At 44.2% G+C, this 22,500-nt stretch overlaps 1 protein-coding gene across 1 annotated transcript in view; it reads right to left on the reverse strand.

The window, feature by feature from the left end:
- Positions 1-4,086: 4,086 nt before the first annotated feature.
- SSPN (sarcospan) overlaps positions 4,087-22,500 on the reverse strand; it is a 19,504-nt gene continuing 1,090 nt past the window's right edge. The window contains 2 exon segments of the mRNA XM_009873993.1: positions 4,087-4,452; positions 9,707-9,793. Coding sequence (XP_009872295.1) covers positions 4,087-4,452; positions 9,707-9,793 — 453 coding nt within the window.

Raw genomic sequence — 22,500 nt, forward strand, 5'->3', positions numbered from 1 at the left:
GCGCCACCCCCTGCCGCTCCTCCCCTCAGGAGTGGGTGCCACTTCAGTGGGGCCGAGACTGTGACATTTTGGCTGGGTGTAAGGCTCTGCATCTCGGTTCCCTTTTTGCTGCCGTTATTCTCACTCCAGTATTTGCATAAGCACAACCCCGAAATGCCTCAGAGCCAGAGGAAAGTGGTAGCTGCTGCTTCTCCTTTTAAGAAACAAGCAGTTATCCATGCAACACCATCACCCTCTGCACGTGCTCAGGGTGGAGGAGCCGGCATGTCACCGGAGGGTTATGGCCTTTGAAAAAGTTTTGCAGAACTGCATTTAATCGAGACCCAGGATCTTTAAGTCAAGATATAAAATTCAGCGAAGAGTTATATCCCAGTAATAGACCCTATTAGAGGGTCTAGTGCAGTCTATAGAAAGGATCTCCTCTCTATTAAATTCTCTAGGGCTTGAGTTCTCATTTACACAAAGGGCCCTTTTAGCTGCATAAAATGGCCATAAAGTAGGTGTAAAAATGATTGATGCCATCTTTACAACCCTTTTACACTGGGAAAACAGTGTAAAGTGGCCAGGGTGCAAATGAGAATCACACCTGGGTTTGTGAGAGTAAATTACATGGAGCTCTTCGCAAATTCTGTGTCCGTAGCAGTTTAATCCTACCCCTTTCTGTGGAATTAGCCCAGAGAATATATTTCCAGGACATTAAAAAAAAAAAAAAAAAGGTTTTTTTCCTTCAAGATCTCTGTGCTTTCCAAGCCTTTTTGTCCCAGTCTTTCTCCCGGTGCAGTCCATGTGGACTCTGACACCAGGAAAAGGCTGGGAGCTGTCTGAATATGCTTTGGTAGGTGAAAATCCTTTAATTAGTACTTTTGGAAATTCTTGATTTGAGCAAAATATGTGTTGTAAAACCATACCCAGGAAAAAACAGTTCCCAGTGCTAGTGTATCCATTTCCCCATCTCTGGTGTTTTGATTTTATGCTCCTGAGATATATAAAGAGAAAATACAGAAGTTAGTCTTTGCTAGATGAAAATGCCCCATATTTATTCATTAAACATTAAAACACCAACAGAATATACGCTGAATATTGCTTTCTTCCAGAGCAAAGCGTCAAGCTGCAACACGCTGATTAGCAAACTGAACTTGGCGATGATGGTTTGAAGTGGACGTCGCGCTGTTGTGGGGGTGCACAGCTTGCTAAATTGGAGCAGGCTTTCTTATCCAGATCTCACTTCTCTTCTCCGTCACGGTGCTGAAGGCATTTGCAGCTACTGTGATCATCACTGCACTGTCTTTCATGCTCTAGAGGAGTCCCAGCAAATCTAAACTCAGAGATGAGTAGGCTGAGGCCAGGAAACGCAACCCCAGCCCCATGTAACAGGGGCTGGCCTCCAAGAGTCCAGCGCCTAGGAGGTGATGGTATTCGGAGAGAGAAAACATGTGGGTGAGATGGAGGTCAGAGGATTAGGGAGACAAAAGCCCAGCTCTAGTAGAAATGCTGCTTGGCCAGGGCCAGCCAGCCAGCTCCCAGGGCAGCTCACTGCTGCTAGTTTGCATGCAGTGCAGCCCAAGCTAGAGCCTTGCAGATCAAGTTATCTTCTGAACAACATGGATATTTGGGAAAGGGCGGAGTGGGAAGTAGTCTTCCTCTTGATGTTGGGGCTCCATACCTGGTGGCGAGGGCAGGAGGAAGCCCCAAAACTCAGATGCCGTTCAGCCTTGCCTAAATCCTTTTCCTGCTTCTTGTTATATTCTTCACAGAGAGGAGAGCCCACACTTCTGGCTGGTGGAAGGAGAAGGCGCAGCAAGGGTCATGTAGGTGGGAGGAACATATATCTTCTGCCCTATGCTTGCACAGGATGCATAGCCGGGGTCGTGCGAGGGATGGGGGCAAACCAACATGTGAATACAAGCAGGGGGTGAGAAGCACCCCCACGAACCCATCTCATATTGGGGGCTGGCCTTGGCAGAGGTCCAGAAATGCTGCTCGTAGCGTGATCTGCTGGAATCAGAGGAGGACAAGCTGGTCCCCACCACCGCATGGACAGCCCTGTCGATGCCAGTGGCTGGGTCTTACATCTTCAAGGCGCCTGCACACTTTGCTGCTGTCTCAGCTTGCTCCAAGCATGCCTGGGAGCCAGGGTTCAGACTTCAGATGAGTGGCGACATTTAGGCAAGCAAACAGGCACCCTTGCAAATGTGCCTCACAGCCACGGTTACTAGTGATTGCTATTTTTAGGTACATAAAAAAAAAGGTTCTTTGGAAACTGGTTTCAAAAGCCTTCATTTTTTGAAGCTCCTTACTTTTCAGCTTGGCAGAGAGCACCTCGATGATGCTACGTCTACTTTAGAGGCACTTTCCATGACAAAAACTCAAGCACGTAGACAGAACAGTGCTCTAGGTGGACCACAGGAGAGTTAACTATGTTGTGATCTTCTGACTCTGGAGGTACACTGGTCTAGCCATGGGATGACATGTGATTACAATAAGGAAGACAGTTTTTGGACGGGATTAGAGCTACTTAGACAACTATCTTTTTGCCAGACTGGGTTTTTGACTTCCTGGTAGCTATTTTTGCTGCAGAAACTGAAGGTTTGTTTCTTTTTTGAAGTTTTATAGAAATTTTATTTCCTTCCTCCTTGCTAATGATTATGGCCCAGTTTTTTCTAGTATGTGATTCCTCCACCCTAACTTAGAGACACCCTTGCTCTGGCTGTGATCAGGAAATCCCTAGTCATGGCAGGGCGTGAGGACCAGCTGCCTCGTTCTTGCACAGATACATACAACGGACAGTGCAAAATGCTGCCATTTCAGAATTGCTCCTCCATTTAGAAGTCCACTCTGTGCAAGTGGAAATGACAGTTCAAGGGGCAAACCGACACACTTGGCGTGATATAAAGCTAACAAGATAGAAAGCACTTGCAGAGCCACACTTTCAGGGTGAAAAAGCACTGTTTGAATGTGGTTTGTTATTCTATGCTGCTTATTAAGGAATCGTTATTCTTTTGCCCTCATCATCATAAAAGATGTCTTTGGGAGACTGGCAGTCTCTTCTTGCTTCCCTCCCTCCACCCCATTTAAAAAAATTCATTGTTGTAGGGTTATAACTTTCAGGGCTGTTGGCCCAACTCCACTCCTGGTGTGTAAGACTGATTGTATTTAGAGCAGTTACACCAAAATTGCACTTGGCCTTTTGTGCTTGGAGTATAATTGGTGGAACTGGCTAGACGCCAGGTTTGGGAGACTGCAATTAAAGCGATGTCAACATAGTTTTCAATGTGGCTAGTGATTTAGGGTCCTCCACTTTAGGAGCACATCTCAAGGTTTCTTTAATTAACCCTTTCTCAAAAAGTGCCAATCACTCATACTTCAGAAATCTTTCTAGGGTCTCAAGCAGAGCCCACCAAAATGCTATTAGTGAACATACTCATATTATTATTTATTAGTAATTGGATTAGATAACCTATATCTTTAGTCACTCTGAAAAGTCTTATGCATATTTTATATGGCAGCTGTCAATATATTCACTTTACTGTTGGTCTCAACCTGCATTTGAAGAGGTCTTGACCTCCTTTATTACTTTTCTATATGGTAAATCCCCATCAGGTTAGCGTCAATTATACTCAGAACATCTGAGACACAATATATTCCCTAAGCATGGTCAGCATAATCATAATTAAGCAGTTTGGACCAGAGCCTAATCTGGTAGAAATCAGTATAGCTTCTCTGAAGGCAAGAACAGATACCTAGCAGCAAGGGAAAGGGGCCCTATTTCTTATCAGCTGTAGCCCTGCAGATGAGTTTTTAATGGCTTTTTTAAGCTCACATTTTGTCTATGGCTATTAAAGGTCCTTCTTGGTCAGTATTTGTACAGCTGCATCTTTAGGGCTTTGTGGCCTCTACATAAAAAGTCTTTTTCAAGAGCAGCCACATGAAATGCTCTTCAAATGATTGAAAATTATATTCATTAAAACCGCGTGAATGTTTTTCCTTGTCAAAAGCCTTAGAAACACTCATCTGTCCATAGTGTCTACGGTGGCAATATGCTGACATTTTCCATTCCTTGGCTGCAATCCCCGACCAGCCAAGACCCTATACGTTCTGTTGCTGGCCTTCAATAGCAGTTAAAGGGTAAAACCGAACGCCCACATAGAAGACCTGATATCTGTGTTTCCACATCACGAAGCATGCCGACAGACACACCAGGGCTGCGATCAGATTGAGAACCATCTGCAGAAGTAAGTACAGGTTGAGCATGCTGGTGAGGCTGCCACAGTCAGCTGCGTCCTGGTAGACAAAGGTCCTACCAAGGGGGTCTGCAGTGTCCAGTTTGCACTGGCAGGACTCGAGGATGCTGTCGCAGGTAAATTTTGTCATCTGCAAATAATGGTGTGCAGCAAAAGCCACTGCCAAAACACAGGCAACCAGACCCAGAGCGCTCAGGAGAAAATACATCAGCTGAAAGAAAGGAAAAATAAAAGAAGAAAAACAATTTTAAAACACTCTTTTTCCAGGTACTCTGAGAATGCACATGTACTTCACAGGGAATGGATGCATTCAGTGTACTATGTGGACATTGTGTGCTTCAAAATTTGTAAGACAGCTCTAGGTCCCTGGGGATGCAAAGTGCAGCAGGTCATCTCAAGAACTAGTAATTCTGCCTTGCATGTTTTATATGAGCATTGCCTTGCAATTTCAAGATCTGATGAAAGCACCAAGCAATCTGTGTTTCTATACAGCCAGAAGATTTACGGCGCGGGAGAGACCATCTTCCTCTGCGATTGTACCTCCATTGACTAGACTTGCAGTCATCAGCTGAGATAAATTAGTGCAGTTGCCTCGAAGCAGAGCTGAGCAGACTAAGGCTTGGGCTGACATCTTATCCAGGCTGTGCTGAGGGGTAGGTGTTTTTGAAACCTTGCTCATGTGTTATTCCCATCTCTTGGTTTGCATGCCCAAACAAATCTGATTTACACTTGCAAATCAGGCAGTGAGGTGGCAGTTCTCCTGCTTGTGGCCCTGAGAATGCAGCCAGCCTGCTTTCTTCCCAGGTCCTACCATGGGGAAAAATCTCCACAAGAAAATGTTGTGCTCCATCTCCTTTCAGAGCTTGCCCCATAAACGTGGAGAAATGTGTGAAAGAGCAGCGAATGCCTGTCATTTCCTGATGCTATGGCATGAGAAGGACAAGGGTCTGCTTGTCACCCCACGGCTCCTTGCACCAGTGTCAGCTTTAAAATAGAGTGGCTTCTTTCAGGGGTATCTCCGCAGAGTCCACCCCCACAAACTCATGGAAACCAGCAGAAACTCAGAGCCTTTGTCACTCCAGGTTGCACCTGAGACCTTTGGATACCAGAGCATGTGGTAGTTGCTGTGCTGCATACAAATTATGTATGAATGTGCATTAAAATAATAGTCTGTGTTTAGCCAAAGTAGCATTTTTGGTTTTGTTCAACACCATAAAAACATTTATTTTTCTTGTCGTCTTATATGTCAGACACATGGCATAGTTGGCAATCTGTTATTTTAAACAGCAGCTTCTCTCTTTCTCTCTCTCTTAGCCTCAATACCACAAGCAAACTATCAATATAAAAGCACTTTTCATGACCTTGAAACTCCAAGTATGTATGTCTTGATAAAATTCACGCTCCTGATTTATTTGTCTTATGTATACAGTGTGAATCAATCTTCGTATTTAGTTGTCAACTTTACAAAAAAAATATTTGGACTTTTTGCAGATCTTAAAGCACTATATATGTTTTCTCCCCCATATCACTGTATTCTTCCAGCAAGATCTTAGTTTCTAAGACTTGGCTACTATTACATTTAATTACTTCCCCTGCAGCCTTAAACCAGTGGCAGCTTCAAAATGAGGGTGGCTCTTATTAAATGCAATTTCCTTACTCCCTGCAGCTTTCAAGGTAAAGGTCCATGGGAAAGGTGAAGTTGGAAAATGGGAACACCTCCTCATATAAAACACACAGAAAACAGAGTGCTACTGACTGATAGACCCCCTCCAAACAAAGATGTGGTAATTTGTAAACCGATGGCATTTCTTCCAAAGATGGTGCAAATGTGTTTGATGGGGAAAACAGAGAATGAACAAACATTCATGACCATTCCTCCTTGAGGGATGAAAGTTGTTCTGTAATGTGAAAGTCCTAGTGGACTGTCTGGATTCAGACCAACGGAAGACAGAATCAGGCCTCCCTAATAAATGAGATATTAAACCGAGACTACACGATGTGCCTGATTCTCCCTTGGCAGTTATTTTATTTACCTTCCAACTTCTATCCAAAGTCAGGACAAAATAGCATGAAATCCACAGCCTTCACTACACTCCAGTACCATAAGCAAGAATTTGCCTGTTGTGTACCTAAAACGAAGGAAATCTCAAAGTCTGGATACATGGACAGCTCTTTCAGCAATCCTCAGAGGCAGAGATCCGTGGGAAGTGGGGACATAGGGCAATTTCCAAATAGCTTATTATTCTCACAAGATGTTTGCAGAGGAATCTCTCTATGAGCGGCTGAAAATGAACACGTTTCCAAATACCAAAGGTGAGGCAAATGCAAATACTGCCTATGAGGGAGCACAAGACAGCAAGTGCTGAGATCACATCAGCAGATTAATCACATGCCAGACCTGGAGGCAACTTTGCAAATACAACCACAGAGTGAGCTCTGCCCAGGAACCAGAACTTGCCACTGGAAAGCTGCTTTTTAACAGCTCTAGAGAGATGGGCACTGTGATTGCCATTTAAATAGAAGGATAAAAGGGAAGTGGGGAGGGACAGTGTACGATGAGGTCAGAGCATGGCAGCTCATCCTCCATTGTGTTCCTCATATAAGGAAGAAACATTACAGCACTATTTACTGGCAATGGTTTTCCTATGTGCCGAAAAGAAAATAAACAACCTGAGAAGGATCAAGTTCTGCATGGAAAAGGCTTCTCACAGTTAGCAGAGGTGAAACCAGAAGGATTTGCAGATGTGAAACCAGGGGACGCCTTTTGAAGGCAGTGGTGGCTCAGGCACAAGAGCATGCAGACAACAGGAAGCGCGGTGTGTGTCACGGCGTGGGCTGACGGGGCTGGTTGGGCAGGAGTAGATGGTGCCACGCTACCAAGGAAGATGCTGTGATGAGGACCATAGTGAGTGATCTAAATATTAGCAGATAGCCCAGGAAGTCCATGGGAGATGTCAAGATTTTTCCTGTGTTGTTTTTTTCTTTCTTTTTTTTTGTCCAAGGGAAGAGGATCTCTGCTTTTAAATATGCATGTAACAGCTGGGCATGTTGTTTTGCCATACTGCAGAGCATGCAGAGCATGCTTCCTGCAGATACTGAGGTGGAGTCCGGGCAGAAACTCAACCTGGGACTCGTCATTGTCCTCCTGAAGGGCAAAGCTGCCATCCCCTGCCGTGGTGGTTTTCCTTTCTCACTGATGCATGGGGCACTGTGGATATCTGCAGTAGTCTCAGGAAAGGGACTTCTGCCAAAAGCAGTTCTTTAACGTGTGACAAGAAGGAAGCAGCTGTTGAGCGGGAGGAAGGCAGAGAGGGCTGCATGGATCTCCTCCCGTTTCCCACTCTAAGGGAGTCACTCACAGTGGTCATAGGGTCACCTTGGAGGTCGACCAATATACCCCAGACTTGTACATGTGATCCTCCTCACAAAGTCACCATTGGGCTATGCAAGGGATCTTGGGGTGCTTACTACACTCCAGGGAAGCTGGACCAAGATTTTCTTGTAGGATGATGTCCACTTAGCAGCCTCAGTGGACACGAGCCACTGGTGTGAGGGTAGGGCCTGGGGAGCAAGTTGCTGAACCCAACTACAATGCTGGGTGAAGCACCAGGCCCTTGAGGAGGAGAGAACAACCCAAGTTGCTCAGCTTTGTCTCATGACTGTAATTTTGCATCTGCAGCCTTGTTGCTGAATACCTAATGTTCTTTTTTTTTTGTTCAGAGATAGCCTTTAACTGACATTTGAAGATCTGAGAAGTGATACTGGAGATTTAGATGAGTCTTGCATGGTCAAAGCCCTGGAGGAGGCTCTTAGGTCCTGTTTTGTCTAAAATAGGTACATGCTCTGCAGCCAGAAGCCGTTCATCTAGAGAGGCAGCAAGGAGGGAAGCACTGTGGGATAAGAGCTCCCAGTGGGGATGTGGGACAGGAGAGGTGAACAGCTTGGGAATGACTGATTTTTGTGGCATGCTGCAATAGGAAGCATGGGGCAGGTGGACTTTGGGGAGGAGGGTGCTTTGGGGAGGCAACAGCCCATGGGCTATCGACTGAATCAGAAGTCTTTCAAGAGAGACTTTAGCTCTAACGATGGTAAATGATGAGGAATAACCCATTTTACATCTCCTGGGGAGCACTTTCAAAACATTTATTTTCTTGCAGGGGTGATGGCTCAAGTTCCTCACTGCCAGGGTGAGACGGGTGGTGTTGCTAAGGGTGGCAGAGACATCTGAGCTGCCCAGCCCGACATGCCTTTCCCACCAGGAGGGATGACTCCTTTCCTGCTTGGATGCTTGCAGAGCAAGCAATAAAAAGCCTGGTGTGGCAGGTCCCGCCCAGCCCAGCAGCTCCTTGGGCAGCTGTAAGGCTTACTCTGGTTGTAAAGGTAATGGGTTGAGAATGCAAAGGCAATCAAAAGTCAGAAACAATTGTTCTTCTCTCTTTCTTTATGTAAGTATAGGAGAAGCTTGAGAGAGGCACAAGGGACATGCCAGAGTCTAATTTCTAAGGAATGATGAATGCCAGGTTTCAAAAAGCCACTTCTTGCATTTGATTTCCTTCTGCCTTTCTCAGTTAATAATCGCTGTTATTCTGTGTTGCTTGCATCAGTATATTTCTTGGTTATTACGTGTCTGCAAAATATTAAGAGCCCTGAAAATTAAAATAATGAGGAAAAGCAGACCAGAAAAAAATGTCCCATCTGGAACAAGCATTCTCAGCCCTTTCTTTTCTAGTTTCTTACCAGTGTCAACAAAGCACAGTTTTGGGGACCAAGGTGAGGCATGGTGCACAGTTTCTGCACCTCTCTTGCAATGCTCAAGTGGGAATTTGGTCCATGGAAGAAGGCTGGTCCCCATGGTTTGCTGATGCTTTCCCATGTTCTCTAATGCCCAACCGTGACACAAGGCGCCATCCGCTGAGCAGTGGCTACCAGTGCTCAGGTACAGCCCCCCTCTCCCCGGTTATGGAGGTGGGCAGGTAGAGATTTCCAGGCACACTTTTTAATTTGCCTGTGCCCGTGCAGTTTCTTATTTCATGGTGAGGAGCAAAAACTGCTTGGAAGATGCTGAGATGCTTCTTAGATCACATTAAACATTAAAACTTGATTTAAGTGAATCCATTTTATGCCACCCTACTTCTTATCCAGCTTTCTGTGAATATCTACTGAATCAGTAACCCTCAATCTTTCATTCAACACTTCCTAAAATATTGCAGCTTTGTTGATCTGAATCTCTTTGATATTCTTAAAATATGGCAAATAAAACTGTATCTTGTTCTCATTTGTAATATTTGTTATTGGAGTTTCCCCTTTATAGTCTTGTTTCTTCCTTGGCTGCCTGGAAAATACCAGAAAATCATTCTTGCATTTAAGTGCCTTTTCACTTCTTTTCTTAAAAATATCCCCAGTATCAACTTTTCTGATTGTATTTAACAACATGAGAAGAAGAAAAAATTTAAAAGTCGAGGTACCTTTACTGTGAACTGTATACAGGTCTTCTCATCAGGTTGGTACGAAATACAAAGCATAACAAATCCCACTAAGGATACCGCACAGACCTGCAAGGGAAGAGATGTAAAATACGTCAACATTTTAAAAAAAATACCTATTTTTGTTTTCAAGCCAAAACACTTCTCTTTCTTAGCAGGACCATAGTTGAAGTAGCAGTGTGTAAGTGAAGTCATTTGAGTAGGGGCTACATCCATGCGTGTAAGAGCCTGGTATGTGTGGATGAAGCTGTGAGGAGGGAAGAGCTTTAACATTCACTTTACAGACAGAGAAGCACGAAAGAAGTTACTGAGAGGGTCTTTTGGAATCAGACCTGCAAAGACACAGCCCAGCAATAGCCTCCAGAATGCGCTTCAAGTTTTTCTCCATGTAACTATCCAAAAGGAGCAGAAGGCTTATGAAGTTGGGCTTGCAAGCCCCCAAAACACTGTCCTACTGGATGCTGGTGGGGTTTTTATGTTACCAGTACAGGTTGTAACCATAGCTGTCGCTGCATAAGAAGCAGCCCAGTAGAGCAGATGTTTTTAACCTCTCCTAGAGTGGACGCCTTACCAAAGAAGACATCTCTCCTGTAACCTGAGATGGCATTTTGGCCCTGTAGCAGTAACTGCTGAAGGCTAACAATAATGGAGAATTATTTATGCACTTTATTATTTGTCTAGCTGTCTTTATTATTAATTCTGAAGACTGAGGTTTATTTACAGGAGCAGATATTCACTGGTAGGCATTTTCCAGTCACGTAAAGAATGAAGATCCTACTCTGAGGAAATGGCCTAGTAAATATTTTCTTTTTTAAGCAGCGTTTTCTGGGTCTCCTCAAAGTGCTAAGCACTCTGGTCAAGTGCCTTCCTCTCCCACCTTTTTGGAGGACCAGCAAGAAAATCTCACAGTAGTACACATGAGCAGCAGCTCTACAACCAGACTGCTGCTTTCTGGCAACTTTCCCCTGCCTGGACAAGACGATCTGGGTCCCCAAGTGCCCCGTGAGGGCTCCCTGGGCCACCATGGGGCTACCAGGGCTGGATCAGCGAATGAGAGGGGTCCCGACTGCACCTGCAGAAAGAGAGGTTGGTGGTGGTGGCTGAAGCTACACTTAGAGGAATCCATGCCTCCAAAAAGAAACCAGGTGAGCTGATGGCATGCACGCATTTTTCATTTTTTATGCCACTTCATATCACACCTTTGAAAAAGGGCCAGGTGTAATGAGCCTTAGTGGGGACCTTAGCCAAGATGAGCCAGCGTGCTTTCAGATGTCATTTCTTCACATGGGACAAGGAACAAGTCTTGGCCTATTTGGAAGGAGAACCTTGATTTTAAATGATAGCTATTAAATTCCCAGTGATTACATCAAGAATCTATATTTTCCTCTGCTTTCATTTTACTTTGGAGGTTTTGAAGGCTTGTCATTAACCTGAGGCTTTCAGAGGAGTGGAATTTGCCTTTGTGGGCCAGGCTTTGCTCAGGGATGGGAACACACCACAGAGAAGCCTGCAGGAGCATGGGGGTCCTTCACAGTCCCGTCCCCTCCTGCTCTCTGCACGCTATGGCGGTGCTGTTTGCATCCGGATTATTCAGCTCTGGGGGGGACTGTTGGACCTGCAGTAATGCCAGCAATCGTTAAACACATTTCTTTTATGATCTGATGCGTAAAATACCAAATTGTTCTTTATGTTGTTGTTAGGCACTAGACAGCAGCCCTGCAAAGGAAGACTGCCTCTCAACACACCAATAGTCATGTCCCTCAAGAACCTATGTGATTAATAACACTTTTTCCCATAAAGTTTTATTTCATGTCATTTCAGTACAACATGAATATGGGGTATTGCCGGAGAACATTTCTAAAGAAAGCGTCAGTATTATTTACTCCTTTCCATGTCATGTGTATTTATATTCTGGTCCTATGACTTACACATGGCCTCCAATTTATTTGTTTTCTTCTTTTTATTGTTGACAGCCATAGCTGACAGGGTTGTTGGGGGAAAAAACAACCTTTCTTGTCAGTACTGGGGTTTTTTTTGCCCTATAGTGCTTCTATGCAACTCGAACATGTTTTATTTCTCAGGATTAATCGCCTATGTCCTTGGTCCCTTGCACTGTATATTAATCTTTTAATTCAATTAACATGCCCATAAAACTTAAATCTTAAGGAGATCATATCTCTAGTAACAACCAAATGATAAACTCCCCCAGTGGAAGTAGTGGCTGAAGGAAAAAACTTACAGCAAGAAACAGAAAAAATTCCCTAAATACACTCGCTTAACATTATGTCCCCAAATTCATGTGAAATCAAAAGGGCTGCTCGGGTCAAAGCTGGACCTAAGTACTTTCAGGATCTGGTGCTGAAGGATCTTGTTATGAGCAATAAATCAAATTTGCTTTGCTTCAGCTAAGCAAGTGGGCATTTACACTTGCATGAGCCAAGGGTCAGATTTGCCTCCAGGTTACTCCCGTGAGACATCATGGGACTGTGCCCACTCTCGCGTTCCCATTCCCATTTTCCCATAGAAAACTGACAGAGCTGCATTTATTTCTGAGGGCAGAGTCAGATACCGGTGGTGGAATTTTCTCTCTACCACCAAGTGCCTTGTACAACTCCTGCAAAAACCCTGCCAGTTTTCAAGGCGGCGGGATCAGACCTCCCTATTCAGAAAGCTTCCCATACAAAAGACTATCGTTTAAAAGGATTTCCATTCCTGCACACACTTTCTAAAGTCCCTCTGGGATTTAAATAATATACACAGGGATACTCGAAGAGGCACATTTGTAGAGAGGTATTTATAAAAGATTACACTGCGTTGAGATTCTGGCAATTCTTGGCCAGTGTATTCCAGAATGCTTAGGCATTTATTTTATAACAATATACCAACTTTTTTTTACTTCTTCTTTTTTTTACCAGAGATTTGTATTTTTGTAAGTGACAGTAAAAAATAATGTTGCTGAGAATTATGACCCATATATATTTTACATTTCTGTTCTTGAAAGGTAAATTCACTCACTGGAATAAACCAGAGTGTGGAACATTTATACAGAAAATAGCTTTATGCTTCTATTTTATACATTATTAATAGATCAGTTTTGAATTATACCTGTGAGGTATAATAGAATAACTATAAAAATCCTCTGACAAATATTTGTTAGGCCCCGCTAAGCAACTAAGACAGCTGCATTACAGCAGGCATGTTATGGATGCTGTTGATGCTGATTGCTAAGTAGCATTAGGTAATCCTGCATCCTAGTGCTTCAATAGCCACTGCAACATCCCAGCGTGAAGTATACATTTCCTATGACTTATTGACTAAGCACACAACATAAAATGCAATTGAACTTGCTTTAGCACTTGCTTGCCACTAATCGATAGGCATTTGTTATACAAATAAAATAGATTCTATAAAATCTGCAGAATAGCAGTTAATTAGATCAGCTCTTGTAACTGTTATCTACTAATCTAGAAATATGTGTTTCTATGCTGAGTAAATTCCAACTCAAGTTTGTTTCAAGACCCTATTTTAAAATTTTCCAGACAGACTAATACAGGAAAGAATTTAAACTTAGAAAAGCGCTGTCTAGAAAAAGACCCAAATGTGATACAGGTGTATTTAGGAAGTGTACAGGTTTAATTTTGGTTAAGACATACCCTGTCAAATCCCCTAGTTCACAATACAGGGCAAACAGCTGTGTACTAGGGCTGGTTGAAAAATTTAAATTTATGCTGTAGAAAAGTTACAACACTGTTTCACTTTAGTGGGAAGCAGTAGACATTCCTTCCATTAGGCAGGAACACCTCAGGGCTGAAAAGTGACTTAAGGATTAGTTTTCTTTAAACCACAATCAAAACAGGAGTACACATTTTCCAGGTTGCTCCCACCCCAAAGAGGGCTAGAGCCTCTTGTCATGAGAACTGAATTAAGGTCCTACAGATTTCAGCATGAGCAGCACCTGATCCCAGCCCTTCTCAGGAGCGGGTCCCTCACCACCAGCTTTACTGTAGCGGGTCTCACCAGGCTGAAGAGCTTGAGCTGCCACCAAAGCAGAGAGTGCTGACACCTTGGTCAGCGCGGTGCTGGCATCCTCCTGCACCAGCCAACCCTGTCCCTCTCACTAAACTTGCTACTCAGAAGTGTCATGAGTGAGAAAAACACACTCATCATCTCCAGCTGGAACAAACACAGGTGGCAATGCAGAAAAGTATTCGGGCAAAGCCCACAGACATTGCCACCCTTTAGGACCACCAGCCTCAGGGCAAGGCAGATGGTCTCCCCGCTCCTCAACTCCCCGCAGCTCAGTCATCTCTGATCCTGCAAGGACTAAGCACAAGGTGTACGAGTGGCACAAGGGCACCACATGGCACTGATGAAGATGGTTATATAACGCATGTAATTGGGGAAATACGAACATGTAGGGCACAAATTTCCGCTGTGGTTTGCATTCATTATCTTTGCACATTGACATATTAATGTGGTCTTGCTTTATTTCAACAGATTTCAAAACCACAGATTGTTCTAATCTATCTGCATCTCTCCCTTGTATATTTGTGAAACTGTTTTACTTTGTTGTTGTCGTTATTGCTACAATTTTAGCTCGAGTGTGGCTATAGAATAGGTGATTTTCTCCAGCAAAGCACTTCCTATCCAGATCATCTTGGAAACCCTGGCACATGAGGCTGGTCAAGTGGGAGAGTTGGAAACATCCACCAAGAAATGACGGAAGGAGGCAAAAAGGAGCACTTGAGTCTAGACCCCATCACAAGAAAAATGCTGCAAACACTCACAGAGACACAGAAGAGCTCATATGCTCTTTATATGGGGGCGTGTTAGCAAGAACTTCGTGCAACGACCTTTAAGGGCAGGAAGCAAAAACATTGGAGGACAATACCTCTCAAATATTGGCAGTGCAGTGCCACATGGCATTGCTGAGACCCACAGATGAGCTCTTTAATAAGGACGTAAACTCTCAAATTTTGGGGGAAAAACTGCTCTTAACAGAATCAGGGAGAAATTTCCATTAGGGACAAGTTATTTCATAGTTGCTCACTTCAAGACACCGTGGATCTTTCTGTTTGTAGGAACAAGGGTAAAGAAATCATCTCTTGTAGCTATCTCTGAAATCTCTGGTTTACCCTCAGAGGCAATAGTTGGCTTGACAGCTCACCCACCTTATCAGATATGACAAGGCTTATCTCCCCCACACTCATTTGAAGAAGCCACGTTATCCACAATTTTACAGTCCCACTGGACACAGACTTTGATGCAAGAAAGAAAATATTCCTGTTGACTTTGCCATTATGAGCCAGGATCATTTCCGACACCAGACATCTGCACAGGCTCTTGCAGACATTGACTGTATGAGGATTGAGGAAATGGCAGTGGAAGCAGGTGCCACAGGCAGATTTCACTGCTAGCTTTCATCAGACTCGGGTCAGCCTGGGTCTCACTACCACATGTAAAAGAAGCCAGCCTGCCCCACAGAGGTGTTGCACCTTAGTGGGTTTTCCTCTTACGGATTTCTCATTGCATTTAAGGACAGTCTAGTTGCATGTAAATTACTTCCAGAATAATTGCTGTAGTAATAATGATAAACACGTATATTGTGGTTGCAGGCAAAGGCTACCATCATCTACAAAATCATTCTGTTAACGTCCATAAAACCCCATATTAAGTGCCCATACCTGTCCCACCTACAGAACAAAATAATGATGTCTTTACTACAGGTACCTTTAAACCATGCAACAACACACTCTGGCAGACACCCAACTTTCTTTTAAATTCTGTAAAGTAATCAAACCCCTGCAAGAACATTCATAATCAAATGAAACTATATTTTTCTGTAATGCTCTTTGCTGTTCAGGTCAGTTGCTCAGCAGTGAAAACGGTCAGTTGTGCTATGGTAAGATTTAATTCCCTTGGCAAATCACTGCCAAAGCTACCATCACTTATGAAGCCAGGAGCTGCAGAAGCAGTCCAGTGCTGATGCTAAGTCAGAAATATGGCACTGGGCCATCAAATGCCCAAGGGACCAAAAAAAAAAAATTGACAGTTCTTAGAACCAGCAGTAATTTACAACTTGAGAAGTGTAGCCTGGCTACAAGCACTATGTGAACACAACTCATGGTTTGAGATACGTCTGTGGCTTTGAAGCTATAGAAAGCCATCATAGCAACTGTCATAAGGCTACTTAGGCTAAGGAAACCTGTTTGAAGAATCTCCATTTCCACATCTTACCTAGGCTTTTTGCACAAATATAATCCCACCAGGAACTCTGATTTCCTTTCTGCTTCCCCTTGAGGCCGTCGCTAGAACGGTGGACTAAGACACAGAGGTATCCAGAATTAGATCAGCACTTCACTAGGTATCACACAGACTTCTGGTATGCAGCTACCTTCTCAACCCATTCTTTCATAATATTTCAATATTTTTTCCCACCCAAGTTTTCCAGTCTATACCTGCTCAAAAAAAAAGTATGGATTTCAGTTAATTTGGCGTCAATGCATCATTACTCTTAGAAAATGGTGAGATTTAATGGCAGAGGGTTCTGAAGAGTGCAGCTCTGATGCTATGTACATATATTACTAGAAACAAGCACTGGAAACCCCATTACAGTGTATTTCATGCAGTGTACCTTGTTGCACACCACCCAGAAATTCACATAGTTTGGAGAAGATCCAATTATATACCTAAAGTTAGAGGCTCTTCTTGAAGATAGTCTTCCCTCAAACCTTTTGATGTTTGCCCATGGCTAATTGAAGCTATCTTGTATAAAAAATGGATGCCTGCATGACTGTAATTTCCATTAGCTGCTTTGATGGCACCTGTTTTTAAGTGTCACCTTTTATTAAAAAATGAAATCGGTTTCCCTAATAACAAGTAAAAGTTAAAAACCCAGCAAGCCTGTATAGGAGGTAAAGGCTGACTGAAAGCCACCTCCATAATTGCTGCAGGAAAAGGTGTCAAAAGCAACAACAAAAAAAAACCAGCAAGGGGCCAGGGCTAACAAGAAAGTGTCTCTCTCCTTTCAGGCTTTAAAAGATATTAGATTTCAGGGTTTTTTAAATAGTCAAGCATCCCCCATATCAATATGGAAGGGGATCAGTTGCTTCTCTCTCTAGCTGGGGATGCTTCCCAATTATTGACCCTCTCTAGAAAGATGAAAAGATCGCCTCAGGCATAAAGCGTTTGTCTGGTGTTTGGCAGGGCCACCACCATGCAGGCAGAGTGTCCACCTTGCAGAAAAATGTTATATCCAGCAGGTGGGTGGGATCCAGAAAGAGAAAGGTGAGGAGGCTGACAGGGGGCTGCCTGCACAGATTTGCCTCGTATTAGGACCTGAGAGACCCTCTGCAGAAAGGCTCTTAGGTGGAAACATCTACAGAGTCTCATCTGTGAGGAAATTGTCAGAGACAATGTGCTCCTTGAATTGGTTTGTTATACTGAGCCAGGGAAACCATCTACATTATAGGAACAGCTACAGGTCCAGCAAATTCCTTCTAATGCAAAGGAGCATGAGTCCAATCAAGCCCAGCTAACCATCAGGGCATATCTAACCCCAGTTTCTAATTTATAACACTTCATAGCAGGTGCCTGAATAAAATGCTTCATCATTTCAGTATCCATCTCACAACCTTCTCAAAGCTTATCCTTAACAATTATACACATGACCATCATTTCAGGATGAAAATTATACACATCACCATTCATTTCAGGATGAAAATCCCAACTCCTGGTCTTTAAAAAATTTTCTACCATATCAGAAGTCCAGCTTAATTTTAGGGGCCCTGCTGCTTCCCTGGGAGCTGGGGATGCCTGAGTAACTTTGCCGAGAGCTGTACAAGTCGAAGAGGGTGCTGGGTGCAGGGTGCTTGTCATGCCGCCTTCCTGCCCTTCCAACTCCAAAACTACGCAAACTCTGACAACCCGAAGAGGCAGAGGCTGGGTCAGCACTTCCAGTTCCAGGCAATGCTATTTATTTTGGCACTCAGGTTTATCAGCCCATGAGTACGTGCCGAGTCAGTGGCAGAACTCACCTTCTGAATCAGATGCTCACGCAGAACATCAATTAAACATCCCAATTATCAGCATCTAATAGGGATACGCAGCGTTAGGAGATAGTCCTGGTTGTTTGCTCCACACATTGTACTAAGCATCAAAAGATCTTTGAAGCATGAAAGCCAGACAAGCTCCTCTGCCAGTCCTGTCACACAGGCAGGTTGTCTTGCACCATTCCCTGATGCTGCCACACAATGCTCTCGCTCTCATCTCTCATCTCCTGCAAACTGTCCCTCACAGGTGGGTTTCCCAGCCATTGCCTCACCTATCTTTATCTGCAGGATGGTCAAAGGATCACCTCTGGTGGAGGTTTTGGCACTTTTATTTAACAGTTTGTTGGTTTGTTGTTTGGGTTTTTTAAAAAGGTTTAAAAACTTTAAGGAAAGAGAAGCACAGAAATTTCTGTCTCCAGGTAAATAAAGAATAATTAAATTGCTTCTTTTTTTTTTCAGTCTGCTTGTCATTTGCACTGCAAGGCCCTGCAGCAGCCTTGCTCCACCAGGGCAGAGAAGCCAATGTTTGATCAGTATGGCCAAAAAGCAATGAGCCATAGCTACAGCTCGGGGACCCTCTGGCCTGGGAAAAAAGCTTTGGAGACCTGGCCCTGAGGGGCCTGAACAGGAACAAGCGTCAGAGCTCCTGGGCTGGGGGCTCAGCCCATGGCAGATCTTCTGAGATGTTTTTTGCAATAAAATAAACGACAGCTGCAGCCATGGCTGCTGCCTTGAGCTGCTTGAGAAACAGATTTTTCAAAAAATGCTTCTAAAAATCTCTATTTTGTGCACAACCATCCATATATATGGATTTAAAATAACTTTCTGACAGAAATAATAAACACCCTAGAAAATCACTTCTGATGAGCATTCCTGTAACTTTCTTAACTGTCCGAGTCTGCAAAATGGGGCTACTGAGAGGGAGCTTGCCTGTGTAAACTCTGATACTCTCTGCTTTTGATCACACTGGAAATAATCTAAGAGCAGATTTTTCAAGAAGAAATACATCGTTTCTTCTTCTGGGTGTCAAAAGGCCACAAGCTAATGAAAAAGAATGAAAAGGATACCATTAATATCCACTGCTTCTGCAACACTTTTCTTCCAAGGATCTCAAAGCAAGGGATGACAGATAACCATTATTAACCCCACTTTACAGGGGAAATAACAAAGCCTTTGCAAGGTTAAGTAACTTGCCCAAAGCTACGCAGCAAGTCAGTGGCAAGATACAGAAAAAATAATACAAAGCCCTGCTCTCCTAGGCAGTTTTGTGAAGGGTTTGTGCAAGCTCCTTCAAAACAGAAAGAAGGAAGAGACTGCTGCGTTGGTCCAGCCTGCAGTTGCAGGTGCTCAGGACAGGTATCACAAAGGAGCCAGGCAACAGCTTCAGACCTGGGCACCTTTGCTGTAAGCAGCTACAGGGAGGTGAAACAAATCCCACCCTCACGGTTTCTAATTGCATTTATTTGCCTGTCTCTGTCAATGTGGAAGAGGCATTTGACAGGGAAGTAGAAGTGGTAAATCACACAGGCTCTGTGTTTTCTGTCCATAAACCTTTCGTTTGGTTTCTGACTAACGCCCTGTGGATTTCAGACGAAATATATTTCAAACTGGTAAGCTTTAACTGAGTTTCATGGCGATACACTTCTGATATGATATGAGCTCTATCATTTCATTCTGCAGTAGCTGCAGGAAGGAAGGGTCGGTGGAGGCACCCCTTGGCGGGGGACCTCATCAGTGCCAGGGACCTCCTCCACTCCCTGTCAGTGGATCACTGGCCGCATTTATTCTAGGGATGGTTAACCCAGTTCTTGCCTTGTGCTATCATGACAAAGCTAAACAGTCAGATTTTGAACCCATTTAATTTGAACTGCCTTGCATGGTTTGGTTTTCCTTGGGAGCATTTTACTCTAGCTGCTTCTCCTTTTCATTCATGGTAATGCACTAAAGCACTTGATTTTCAGCAAGGAATGGTGTCACCATTTTGACACTAATAAAGAAGAAAAAAAAATCTTTCAATCAATCAGGGTCTATTTAACATGTTAGCAATTTTCCTTCATTTTTCTGTCATCCTACATTAACAGCAGTGGGGTCAAATCCAGCCCTGGTGTAATTCCAAAGGAGTAACACCAGGAATGAGCTTCGCCCATTATCTCTAATGTTGCTAAAAAGGTCTCAATAATAGATTTTTTAAGTTCTTGATTCTGAATACTAATCAAGTCCTTTAAAAAGAGCACTTCAGTGGGATGCTACTAAAACAAATATGCTGTGGTATTTTACACCACATCTTTCTGTTCTGTTGCTCATTTCTGTGCAAATGAAACAGTTTTGAGAAGTCACTTTCTGCCATGAGGTTTCTTCTCAAGCAGCATATGGGTCATCCATCTCCTGCCTATATGCCCTCCATGCAGACTCCTGCAGCAGCCCAAGAGCCAGCCCATAAGACGTTCAGCCACATGTAGGGTGTCCTAGCCAAGGGTCCTCCTTCACAGACCAATTTTCCCCCAGCTTTCAAGAGCCAAGAGCTCTCCAGAGGCTGGTCCTCAGCATTCTCTCCACCACAGTTTACCAGCAGCACCCAGTGACCTGCACACCAAGAAATCCCAGTTCAGCAGCTCCTGACCATCTCTGTCTGAAATCCCACTGAGCACCAAGTACCTTCATGGAGATATCACAGCACAGGAACAAAGTAAATGCATCATCATATCATACCTTCTGCATTTTGCCCCTCAGATATATGCTTTGCATTACTCCACTGGTGTATCAGTCATGCTCCACGTGTGTTCTCCAGGGCCTTAGCCACCACCTCCACCTCTCCTTTCTTACACCAGTTTCTCTTTTATCACCCTCTCTGCCAGCATTAGACATCTGCTTTAGGCTGAGGGTCCAAGTTCTGACTTGCAAGCACTGACTTCTCTCAGTGTGACTCCTCAGGAGTGTGCCTGGCCACATCTCACCACCACATGGTCCCTGCTGTCATCCTGATGGCAAGCAGCGGGGCACCAAAAGCCCTTTCAGGCCAGGGAGGAACCAAACTGCACTTGAACTTGCTGGAGGCTCAACATCACACTGGAGTCCCAAAGGTGAGAATCACCTTCTGACTGAAAACAAAGGTACAGTAACCCCTCCCCACAGGTCCCAATCTGCAGCCCACCAGGTGCGCTGGTCATTCTGATGAAGTCTTGACCCCCTTGACCGATACAGTCCCAAAAGATGTGTTTCCCCAAGGGTTATCCTAGCCAGCTGGTGAGTGCAAAACATGATCACCATGTCTGAGAGCTGAGTTTTGCTTCAAGTTGGGGATTAGCTCAGGAACGCACATGAGTTTTGACTGTTGTTCAGGGTGTAACTCTGAAATAAACTGAGCTTTGCCTCGTGCGGGCATCTAAATGTCATCGCTGCTGGCAATTGTTGCCAAGAACTAGAGGGGTTAGAGCTCGATCTTCAGAAAGTAGCAACTTTGATGTGGCTTCAGGCCTCCCCAAAGGAGATCAGGCATATGCAGATGTCTCAGATAGATGCTGTTCCTATACTGAAGACATTCACATGGGCCGGGGGTTGCTTCCACTGCTTTTCTCACATCCCTGGCTGTACACTAGTCTTTGTGTATCAACTTCTTCTAGTGAAAAAACTATTTCAAAGCTGGGATAGTACAAGTACTGTCTGGAGAAGAAATAATCTGACCTCCAGAATCCCCAAATAAACAGGTGTGAAAATGTCACATGCTGCTATTTTATTATTCCTACTTCCCCCTGGCTTGTAACAGTAAAAACCCCAGGAGGCGGTTGTCATCCTGAACAAGGACAGGTTCTCGCCCTGCAAAACATTGCTAAACTCTTAGATACTTATTTGGTTGGAAGAGAAACAAGAAGGGTGAAGTGAGTAAGAGCAGCTTTTCCTTTGGGAGCTCAGGTCCTGCTCTTTTCCTTCTTTGGAGAGCTGCCCAGCAGGCAACCCCAAACAGCAAATCCCAAACGGTTCAGAACTTCAGACAGTCCTTCAAATAGCAAGGAATTACATTTAGGGAACATGCTTCCATATCTGTTTAGCGATTCATAGAACCAAAAATGATTTGGGCTGGAAGGGACTTTAAAGATCATCTAGTTCCAACCCCCTGCCACAGGCAGGGACACATCCTGCTAGACCTGATTCCTCAAAGCCCCATCCAGCCTGGCCTTGGACACTTCCAGGGAGGAGGCATCCACAGCTTCTCTGTGCCAGTGTCTCACCACCCTCATAGTGAAGAACTTCTTCCTAATGTCCAATCTAAATCTACCCTGATTCTGAATCTGAAAAGGTTTGAGAAATCTTTAAGTACCTGAACATGAATTTATTTGCTGGGAGTTCTTATGATCTAACAACACCTAACAACACCCAAAACAGTGCTAACACATCAGTGTGTATTTTCCTGAAGCCTGCTGCCTAGGGGAAAATCTTCCCTGTACTAAATTACATCCATGGCACACCCCAAGCTCATAATCACTGACATCATCTCTCTACAGGCAAACTGCACATCCCCAAGCACACGGCTAAGGGGGGCCACACTGCAAAGAGCACCGAGACCCCCACCTCTGAAGAGGCTGCTGGTGCTGGGGACCAGCCTGGGCTTCCCCACCAGCAGTGTCTCTTATTTACGTCCAGGAAGACCCTACCCTTTAGTCCGTTCCTGCCAGCCCGTGCAGCGAGGCTGACGTGTCACTCGAAACTGCGCATGACTTGGCGGGGGGC

The sequence above is a fragment of the Apaloderma vittatum genome, unplaced genomic scaffold (genome assembly GCF_000703405.1).
Source record: "Apaloderma vittatum isolate BGI_N311 unplaced genomic scaffold, ASM70340v1 scaffold21887, whole genome shotgun sequence".
In the NCBI taxonomy this organism is placed as follows: domain Eukaryota; kingdom Metazoa; phylum Chordata; class Aves; order Trogoniformes; family Trogonidae; genus Apaloderma; species Apaloderma vittatum.